General features: G+C 35.7%; 1 protein-coding gene across 1 annotated transcript; it reads left to right on the top strand.

Annotated features, from left to right (window-relative positions):
• The first annotated feature begins 2,459 nt into the window (after positions 1–2,459).
• On the top strand, positions 2,460–4,600 carry LOC133800008 (acetyl-CoA acetyltransferase 2-like). The gene is made up of 5 exons (XM_062237991.1): positions 2,460–2,821; positions 3,381–3,446; positions 3,895–3,980; positions 4,279–4,378; positions 4,454–4,600. Exons 1-5 carry the CDS (start codon positions 2,816–2,818, stop codon positions 4,598–4,600), a joined length of 405 nt encoding a protein of 134 aa, XP_062093975.1. The 5' UTR covers positions 2,460–2,815.
• Positions 4,601–11,868: the final 7,268 nt, after the last annotated feature.

Here is an 11,868-nt window from a genome sequence, read left to right on the forward strand (position 1 = left end):
TGAATTTCTGGGTTTTAATGAGATAGTTTTTAAGTTTGAGTTTTGGATGGAATAAAGGGATATGAACCTGAGGAGTTGAAGGGCTTGAAGCTGGTTGGATGCTAGAACGATTCTACAGCTGAGGTAAGGATTAATTTGAAGTTTGATGGTTGAATTTGAGAGTTTTCATGGCTGGTTTTGAGTTTGTGGGTTTGAAATTTCAGAAGTTGGAATTGGGATTTTGGTGAGTCTTAGGCTGGATTTTTGGTTGGGTTGTGTTGTCTATATCATTATAATGTTGTTATTATTAATTGGTTTTGAGTTGGGGGCTTTAGGATGGTTTTAGGTGAGGTTTAGAGATTGAAAATGGTGTTTTTTTTCTGGGTTCGAAGGGTCGGGCCGCGGCATGGTTCTTGGTGAGCCGCGGCCCTTCGATGTTGTGGCATGCTGAGGAAGGAGGGCGGGCCGCGGCATGGTCCAAGCAATGCCGCGGCCCTTACCTGTTTTTGTGCCCATGGAGGGTTCTTTCAGGGGCCATGCCGCGGCATGGATGGCCCATGCCGCGGCGCTTAAGGGATTCTGGGATTTTTAGAATTTAGGCTTAGGAATTTAACCTAGGGTGCTCGGGGTTGAGTCTTTTACCATATTTGGTGAAGTTCAATGTTCCGAGGACTAAAACTTGGTTTAGAAGCTCATTTAAGATTGTTAATGGTATCCTTTATCTTGGTTGTGACTAGGTGGTAAGCTAGGGCTCGGGGATCGGATCGCGCTCAAGGAGCATCGCTTATAACTAGCTCGTTTGAAAGCCAAAGGTAAGAAAGCTGCACCTGATTATGTGGCTAGGTTGGGACTAAGTGTTCCCTATGTTTGTATGCATTGTTATGTGAATGTGATTAACCAGGTGGACACGATGGGACTAAGAGCTCCCTACATTTGTATATCATGTCGTGAGATGGTGTTATTATGCCATGGGACACGCGATTACCGGCCTAAGGGTGTCGGAATCACTATCGCGCACTGGGGCGCAGCTCAGCCACTGGGAGCTGAGGCAGCTTATTTGTCACTGAGCTCGGTTAAGTTGGCCTGAGTCAGTGAGTATTACACTGGGGGCGGCCCTAATGAGCCGAAGACAGTGTGTTAAATAGAGGGTGCGACTAAGGGCGCCAACCCTGAATGATATTTGATGGATATGATAACTTACTGACTATACATGTGAATATTGTGTTATGGATATAGTTGGTTGACTGTCTAGATGACAACTGTTATCACTATTTGGATGAATGTTATGAAATATTGAATTCTTGGTTGAGCTTTGTGAAATATTTGATAAGTGTTGCTGATTTTGCTATGTTATTATGCTTTCTTGCTGGGCCTTGGCTCACAGGTGCTACGTGGTGCAGGTAAAGGCAAGGGTAGGCTGAATCGACCATGAGTTGGAGAGCTCTGGGGGCGAGGTGTACATCGTCAGCTGCTCGGCCGCCACGGTCGAGAAATTGTACAGGAACGGAAACCTAAAATGTATATTTTGCCATTAGAGTGGCTTGAACTATTTGTAATTTCTAGAATTTATTGTAACTAAGACATCTAAATCCTATTTTGAGTCTCCAAGTATTAAACCGTCATTTTTAATGAGAATAGCCTGTTTGTGACCAAAATCTTTTTATTCCTACTCTGATAATGGTATAGAGTCTACACTTTGTCTGAATGACTTGATTAGCAAGTCTTGCACTATTTTAAACACACAGTGTAACGGTCTTGGTTATCCAGGGCGTTACATTAGAACTATCTTACATGATTGCTTCAAGTGTACTTCGCTTCTAATGAAGTATTTGAATAGACAAAAATAGCATTAACTGACCTTTCCTAAGTTGAAGCACGGTTCATTGGATTTTATTTTTTTTCTAAAAAAAAGGTTACAGGGTTATAATTTCTATATTAAGTTCCTTAACAACATTAACACTTAAGGAGATAATTTATTTATGCAAGTTATAGATATTTTATCTTTCTTTTGAACAAATTTGCTCTAAATATTAGAGTGCTTACGGTGGTTGAACGTATTTAGCAATTATGGAGTTGTTGAAAACTTGAGCAAAAGAAGGATGGTATACCAAGTTGTTTCTAGTTTGGGCATTTTGAAGTATACATATATAAATTCAATATTATTCCCTAGATAGAGTGGTTGAGGCATCTTGTTGTTTATACATTAAAGATGTTTTGCTATTTTTTCTTTTTGGTGGATTAGATTGTATCAGAGTTATGCAAGACAGTGGAATCTTTTGGATTTCTCGAAGTTGAAACTCCAGTTCTATAGGTTTGTGGATTTTCTAACCGTTTTATGGTCATATGGTTCATATCAAGATTTAGCATTTCTATAATGGAATTTGACTTTATAGTTTGGCTGAGTTCTTATGTAAGATTAATGTTACTTCTGGTGATGCTTGTTCAATTGCTTAGCTTTTGTTCTTGGCCAAGATACAACTTATAGAATACCCTATTCTAGAATTTTTAAAAAAGATAATGTCTAGTTTATTGTAAAGATGACTGGAGGTTGAACTGTTGAAATACTTAGCTGGGAATTCTTTTGGTTCATATTTTATAAATTTTGATTAACTGTATTCATTTCCAAGAATAGTTTTTACTTTTTTTGTATATGACAATTTTTTGGTGCCTTAATTTACATACATTAGTATTTTTTCTATTTGAAGGTTGGTTTTTAATTGACTTAATCAACTAGGGAGCAGCTGGTGGAGCAGAAGCAAGACCATTTGTTACCTACCATAATTCGCTAGGAAGGGATCTTTATTTGAGGATAGCAACAGAGCTCCACTTGAAGAGGATGCTGGTGAGGATTTAAAGTATATTCATTTTCTTTCGAGTGCTATACTAACATGCATAATCTCTTCAACCGCCCTCTGGTATTTCCAAGGTGTAATTTTTCCAGTTTAACTTGGTCATTTTCCCGAAGCTGCTTTCTAATTTTTATTCATTAGTTTGTGTGTATATGTCAGATTTTATCACTTCCATGGAAGTATTGTTTTGCTAAGCAAGTTTTTTCTGTATAAAGATTTTATAAAACATTCGTTGTTTCCAATGTAGATTTCTCAAGGCTGACAGTATTTATAAGAAATTCATTTGTCTTTTAATGATAATTCTTGAGCTCTTCTTTATATCTATACAAGAGAACACATACAGAAAAATTCTTATCCGTCTCTATGCCTACACCAAATTTCTCCTCTTTATAGATTTTACTTTTTTTTATATTGGTTTATATAACTATTCCCATTCATTAGTATATTAAAGTTCTCATTTCTTACAATATATATACTGCTTTATAAAAAGATTAGTTTTATGGTTGAAGTTAATTACAATATCCATCTTGGTTCACAATTTTGTAACTGTAGGTTGAAGTGCCTGGGGGCCAAGGGAAGCCATCCAAAATTGTTGACAAGGATGAAGGTCTAGAAAAGGTATGCACATCTAATAGAAATAGAATTTACTTTAGAAAATTTGTTCTTTTGACAGTAAATTACATAAATTACAGTTGTAATTTTTTTTTCACAATGCAAAAATCAAAATTAGAGTCAGTTCAGAATCCATATTTCTTCTCTAGTTGTGAATGTTTCTTGCTTGCTCAATTGGAAAGCATTTTTGTTCCATAATTAGAAGTTTCTACCAGTGCAATTTATTGGCTTGATTGCTTCTAGGGTACTAGGATTTTCTGAGGTCCATTTTTAAAAAAAAAAATATATGGATGTGGGTTATCTTGATACTAAATGGTATATACTAAATTTTGTGAACTTGTATAATTATTAATATTTATGTCATAGTAAGGTTTTCTAGTTAAAAGTAGATTTTAAGTCAGATTTTTCAATACTTGCTTCAGTACTTTTAATTTGTTTTTGTCTCTCTTCATAGTTTGATGCTGCAAAATTAAGAAAGCTAAGACCAAGTTTCAGGCAGAACGAGGGCTCTGTTACTGCTGGCAATGCTTCAATCATAAGGTTCCCACCTCTCTCTATCCCCCCGCCGCCAATGCTGAAAAAAAAATTATTAACTTAGTGTGGTAATGCAATCAGATATATTGTTTCCTATGCCTTCTGTTTAGAGGCTTGTACTATCTAAATACTCATTTACTTTCTTGTACATTTAAGCAACTGGTGTGCAACACTTATTGTAGTTTATGCTACAAAAAAACTGGTTTATTTTCTGTGGGCAGCCTTTTTCTTATTTTTATGTGTGTGTGACTAGGGTTTCAGATTTTAACTTGCCTTAATATGGTTTGGTTTTTATCATGAATAGTGATGGTGCAGCTGCATTAGTCCTAGTGAGTGGAGAGAAGGCACTTCAACTTGGATTACAAGTAATTGCAAAGATTAAGGGCTATGCTCATGCAGCTCAGGTACTCCAATGAATTGGCTTCCTAGTTCTATTTTACTGTTGCTGAAACATATCTCAAAGAAGATTATCTTCGCAGGCACCTGAATTCTTTACAACTGCTCCAGCCCTTGTGATACCAAAAGCTATTTCAAATGCTGGTTTAGATGCTTCTCAGATTGATAACTATGAAATAAATGAAAGTGTTTTCTGTAAGATTTTAGTACTTGTAATCCATATACATTGAGTTTGGAGAAAACTAGATAATTTATTTCAAGTTGATTTACTCTTAAGTCTGAAATGTATGCTATTTTAAATGCGATCACTCTTCCATTTTCTACAATTTGGATAGTCATTCATCTGTCCACAATTCATTTCATCTTTGCTCCATTTTGTCACTATCCTTATCTACATTTTTTTACTCTTCCAATTTCAAAATATCTCAGGAAAGCCTTAACGTACATGGCGGGGCTGTATCATTGGGACACCCATTAGGATGCAGTGGAGCTCGTATCTTGGTCACATTGTTAGGGGTAATCTATAAGCTTCCCTTCTCTTGCAATGCATTCCTAGTTTGACATTCTAATATCATTTATATAGTTCTCTGGTTTTGTTTACATGTTGTTTAATGATATAAAGTCATAGTTCGTGGTCATATCTAAGCTTATGCTTTCTACATATACTCATGTGAAGTGATCTCGTGTTTGTCATTTATTTTTTAAAATTTTTGTTGAGAGTTTAGCTGTGGAATAAAAGAGACATCAAAAATTATAAATGGCAGAGGGCAAGGCAATGGCTATTGAGTTGGGCATTTTCAAAGAATTGATCTCTTTTTGCTCCCAAATTCTCAATATTGCAATGGTTTTGAACCTCGATCATATGTCAAGTGGCACTTTTTGTTTTGATTTTATGTATAATGAATTGGTAGTTTATTTAATCTCTGCCATCATAATGATTTTATACCGTTAAAAGAGTATACTATTTTCAGTTCTAAGTTCTTACCAAAATCAACTTAAATTGAAAGAATGATCATTAATACTCCATGATAAAATTTATGTGTATATATCTTTACTTTTGCATAACAATATATTCACAGCTAGACCAGCTTCTATCAGGGAGTAATTTTAAGTTCACAAGTTTATGGATTCAATTCAAGAGATGGAAGTCACACTTGGAAAAGCTATAAGATTGGGACGATATTCAATATGCAAAGCAGTGTTATATCCTCCTTGGAAGGCATTGGGGGCATAACTTCAGGCCGAGGGCAACCATGATTCATCAATAACTAACGTAAGTTTTGCTATCTTGGTTGACACCTTTTGCCAAAACATGCTTTTCACTTTCAATTTATGACAATTTTAATATCTCTATGATGCAGGGAGGTTCTTCAGAAAGGCGGGAAGAAAATAGTTTTCTCAACATGAAACAAGCAATGTTCTGAGGGCTCTAAGGACAGGTACATGAGAAAAAAAAAATTGTCTTATCATTCAGGGCATTGATTGATCTACCAAATCTAAGACTTTTTTTTTATTAAAGTATGTGTTTGATCTTCTTATTTTGTTTAGTTTTATTCTCTCTATTTATGACTTGCTTATTTCCATGTTCCAGCTTCACCATTCTTTCACCAACTAACCAATCCATATTTGTTCCAAGTCTGGCTTACCACAATCCCAGGTTTGTTTTACGTCTTCGAATATTATTCAATTTTTATAAAAATATTTACTTATAATATTATGGTAGGACCTGTAGTAATTTGAGATTATTTTACATCTCTAAAGATGGTTTTTCTTCTTCTTTTCTTTTCAATTAAAGCTTCAGCTCAAGTGCACATTTTTCTTCTATATGAGGTATTATAATATGAACTCAGTCCAATTTTTTGCATATTATTTTCAATATATATAGTTTTTTATGGTTGATATTCTTATTCATTGCTCACTTTGTTTTGACAGGCTTTATGTAAACTGAAAATCTGAGACTGGAATTGTTTAGAATTCTATATTTCTAAAAGAAGCTCTTGATTCCCAATTATGATTTCAGATGATGATGATGATGATGTGGCACAGTTGCAAAGAAAGCCTCCGTTTTGGAAGACTGACTGGAGTTTCATTAAATGATCAGTTTCCACAAGTTTTATGCTCTACTAAATTCTTCAGGTGTGTTTAATTACTATTTACAGTTTGGGTTCACACTGGTAAATCACTTCTTATGTGTTTTTCTATATGTATTTTTCTCTCTAATGATCAGGAAACTATAAATTATCTAATATGAGGGTCTTGTAACATTTTCTTGGAATACTTTATAAGTTATCCAAATTATGCAAGATCTGTTAATTTTTGTGGATTATAAAATGTGTTATATGTGCATATATAGCCTTATACTTTATAGCTTTTATGGCTTTCATCATTACACAGAAAAAAAGCATATAATATAATGAATATCATTGTACTGTCTTCTTTTGGAGAAATACAATACATTTTTTCACTGTATTATGATTTTGAAAGTTTGAATTCCATGTCCACATGCTGCATTATGATTTTTATCTTCACTTTCTTTCTTATTTTGTTACCAATTTCCTTTTCTTCTGTGTATGTTTTTTTGCTTCAAAAATAATAAAAAAAATTGTTCACTTTGTTTTGACAGGCCTTTTGTGTACTGAGAAGCTAAGAGTGGAGTCATATGTGCATAGATTGTTCCAAAGAAATTATTCAGCAAATGGTGTGGTGTGCATAAGATACTTGAATAAGTTTTTATCATACACTGATCTATACCATCAATGATCGCGAATCTGACTTCCCTATTAGACTTGTGAGTACTATATTTAATAATCATTTTCATATTTATATGCACGTTTTTAATGCTAACAATCTTTAGTGTGAATTATCTGTAGGTGGTTAAGTGAAATATCTAATGTAAGTTCTTCTCTTGCATTTATCAAGGATATGAAGTCTCTAAGTACCTTGTAAGTAACATGGTTTCAACACATTATTACACCCTTTCTAATAAATCATTCAAATTCAAACATATCTTTTGTCTTCTGTGCTGTTCTGCTTTGAGATATAATCTAACAACTATTAAAAAAAACCTGCAGAGTACTTAGGAACAACAATATCACTGGTACAATTCCATCGAATAACGGAGAGCTCCAACAGTTACAAAAACTGTAAGTTAATTAAGAAACTCAAAACTACCCTACTTGCACTATTAACTTTTCATGTTCACTCATGAAGTTGCACTTTTTTTTTATAGAGATTTGAGGTTTAACAAGTTAAATGGACAGATTATAATAGTGATGTCATTGATTTCCTTCGAAGATCTGCTGCAATTGAGATTCATTGGTCAGGCTGCTGAGATACAGAAATTGCAAACCATGGTATGTATTATGTTTTCAGATTTGTATCTTTTAGATGGTCACTAGGTGTAGACTGGCCATCACTATTAATCTTTGGTTAATTGTATAAATGTCATGTCACATTAAATTTATCCTTCTTAGTTCTAAGCAATGGAAACTGGTTCTATGTTTTTATATTCATTGATTATTTTTAGTTGCGCAAAAAATCTGCCAAGTCTATGATTTTGTTTAAAACATCATCATATGGATCATCTAAAACTCCATGTATAGAAATAGAAAGAGTAAATAATAAAATGAAGAATTCTACCCAAGAGAAGGATGTGATTTCTAACAAAGAAACAGGACAAGCTAAGTGGAGCTCTTATTTGTAGTAGTGTATGTTAGTCACGTGCCTTTAATTGGATTGCTAGTTCAATATAGTGAATATTCAATGCTTTCCCTTCAATCTAAGTTCCAGCTTATGTGCGTGTGTGGTTTATTACTTGACACTAGCCATATATATATAAATATATGTAAATGGTAATTTTGTTCCTGCTGAAGTTTCGTGTGTCAAGAATTTAAGATACAGTCTTTTCTTTTGTCAATTGTGATTATCTGGCTTAGTGCACATAACAAATTGATCTTTGATTTAAGCAAATTTACCTACTCTGCTCTGCTTTTTTACTCTAGAAAAGGTGAAGTCCTGGAACAAATCACCGTCATTATCATCTTTATCTTCTTGGATTTGCATTTACTGTGCCATTAGATATGAAACACGCATTTTATTGATTTTTCCTCTTTTTTATTTCTATTTAATATGATAAACATTTCCAAGTCTATACTTACTTTACATTTATTGAGAATGATATATTTGTTATCTTGATACATTTCACAAGCCTTGTTTTAAGTTGCATGTTTTGTTGCTTCAGTCGTTGTTTTGCATGGTAGTACATCTTGCTATACCCTGCTATTTCGTCAAGTTTTGGAGTTATTACAAATTTAATTTAAACTTTATATGCTTACAGGTGGAAACTAGCTTAAGTCTTATGTTCTTAATAATAAAAGGACTTTTTTTTTTACAATGTGCAGGTATTTTGAGATGATTTCTTTGGAACAATTCTTGACAACATTTGTAGTTGAGGCCTTTAGAATGGAAGAATGTATTTCACTAATTTTTGTATACATTTCTTGTTTTGTATTTAGTGATAAAGGAATCTGAATTGGGCATAAATTATGTTGTAATATGATTTCTTAAGCCTAGACTAGTAGAATAAATATTGTAATTACATTTGAGTAATTAATAAAAATCTATTTATGTTACCTTATTTGGCTTCAACTTTCATATTTGTTTTCCTTGTTTTGTGTAAGTAAAGAAAGATTATGTTTCTCTAAGCTAATATAACACATGTGTTATACTAAAGTGTAGTATAACACAAATTTATAAGTATTGAAATGTGTTATATAATCGACTATAAATAACATAATTAAACACTTATCTATTTATTAAAATAACACAGAAATTGTGTTGTCGTTGACAGTATAATAACACATCTGTATAACAATGATAAAGTGTTATGTAAAGTACCCTGACCTACGATAACATAGTCGGTCTTAACACATCAAAAAATGTTATGGTATGTTTTGATAACACATTTTTGGTGTTATTAAAAGCATTTTTTCTTGTAGTGCGTATCAGAGCATCCTATAAGTGTCACCCTGGTCAAAGGAGAAAAGAAGGATCAACAGCCCGTGTACTATGTGAGAAAGCGATTGCTAGACGCAGAAACCCAGTACCCAGAAATAGAAAAGTTAGCGTATGCCTTGATAGTGGCTTCGCGAAAGTTGAGGCCCTATTTTCATGCTCATGCTGTTGAAGTGCTCACCAACACCCCTTTGCGTCAAGTCTTGCACAAACTGGAAACTTCAGGAGGGTTGTTAAAGTGGTCGATTGAATTAAGTCAGTTTGACATCACTTACACCCCAAGGACCTCAGTCAACGGGCAGGTACTTGCAGATTTTAATATTGAATTAGCACACTGACCCCATGAGGAGGGAGATGTAGAAGAGAATGAACTGATGGGTGAAGAGGAAAAGCAGCCTGAAGAATGGAGCCTCCATGTAGACGGGGCATCTAACAAGGGAGGAGTCGGCGCTGGCATAGTAATGACGGGACCTGAGGGGCACAAGATGTATTGTGCCTTAAGATTCAGATTTGAAGCTTCCAACAATGAAGCAGAATATGAGGCACTGTTGGGTGGCCTGTGGCGAGCTAGGGAGTTAAAGGTAACCCATTTGCATGTCTTTAGTGACTCACAGCTGGTAGTGTTTCAGGTGAAGGGCGAATACCAAGCTAGAGGCCCAAAAATGGCTGCATATCTCACCAAAGTGAAAGGGTATTTGGATTAGTTCGAAAAATACACCATAGAACAGATCCCAAGGGAGCAAAACACAAATGTCGATGCTCTTGCAAAACTCATCTCTACCCGAGACGAAGACACGCTTGAGTCCATCCCTCTCGAATACCTCTCCAAGTCGAGCATTGTAGAAGAGGAAATCCACATGGTCAATAACCCTGGGGAGTCATGGTTTGCACCCATCTTGAGGTACTTAAGTGACAGAACATTTCCTTTGGACAAAAAAGATGCCCATACGCTGACTTACAAAGCTGCCAAATACACCCTGGTAGATGGAGTTTTATATAAGAGAGGCTTCTCCACCCCACTCCTACGGTGTATGAACAAGGGGTAGGCTTTAAAAGTTTTGCAAGGGATACATGAAGGGGAATGTGGAAATCATGCTGGGGGGCAGTCCATGGCAAAAAAGGCCATACGCCAGGGGTATTATTGGCCTACTATGGAGAAGGATGCGAGCGATTTCGCGAAAAGGTATGACAAGTGCCAAAGACATGCAAATTACCCCAGACAATCACCAAATGAGCTGGTGAGCATGACCAGTCCGTGGCCCTTCACTGTGTGGGGGATTAACTTGATTGTAACGTTGCCAACAGGAGGAGGAGGAGCAAAATACGCAGTTGTAGCAGTCGATTACTTTAAAAAATGGGTGGAAGCAGAGCCTCTAGTCAACATAATGGCTAAGAAAATCACCACCTTCGTTAATAAATTTATCGTCTGCAGGTTTGGAGTGCCCTACAAGATAATCTCTAACAATGGGATGCAATTTGAAGGAGGATTATTCGAAGAATATTTCAGGGAAAAGGGAATCAAGAGGAGTTTCTCCGTTGTAGTACACCCATAAGTCAATGGACAAGTGGAGGCCATCAACAAGATCCTAAAAAGGAACCTGAAAACAAAGTTGGAAAAGTTGAAAGGGGCCTTGGTCAAAGAACTGGCCAATGTGCTTTCGGCCTACAGGACCACACCTCGTTCCACCACTGGAGAGACGCCTTTGGCCTTAGCCTATGGCTGCGAGGCAGTCCTTCCAATAGAAATGAAGATCAACTCCATTCGCATACAAGCGTATGATGACTAGGCTAACCTCGCAGCATTAGCTGAAAATTTGGACCTGTTGCAAAGAAGGAGAGAAAGGGCACAACTGAAGTTGGCAACGTACCAGCAACGAGCCGCAAGATAGTATAATTTAAGGGTGCGAGAGAGGGCATTCAGGGTCGGAGACCTCGTGTTAAGGAAAGTCCTGCCCAACACTCAAGACCTGAGCGCAGGTGTATTAGGGGCAAACTGGGAAGGGCCCTACCAAGTTGCCCAAGTGGTGCCCCCTAACACCTACAAGCAGGCATGTTTGGATGATACCATGGTACCTAGAGCATGGAACGTAGAGCATCTAAAAAAATATTATCAGTAAGACCTCCATGTCTAAGGCAAGAGTGTTATTGTTCTTTTTAAACGTGCAAGTTTAATGAAATAGCTATGAGGTAGAAGGCTAACTTGAACTCTTTGATAAGTAGTAAGAACAAAGTCACCATAGGTTACCATGTACTTCACTCATTTCCAATGAATATGCCTTGGCATTAAATGAATATGTAGTAAGAACTCTTGTTTGAGCAAAATGATCGCACTATCTAACTCTCATTTACAATAATTATCAAAATGCGATAAATCTCGCCAACCACTTGGGGGGTAGAGTATACAGCTAAAAAAGGATCCTAAACGAGACCCTTTTATATATATATATATATAAACCCCTTGTAAATGAAGAAGAAGACCTTGTAA

This window comes from Humulus lupulus, chromosome 9, assembly GCF_963169125.1.
Source record: "Humulus lupulus chromosome 9, drHumLupu1.1, whole genome shotgun sequence".
NCBI lineage: Eukaryota > Viridiplantae > Streptophyta > Magnoliopsida > Rosales > Cannabaceae > Humulus > Humulus lupulus.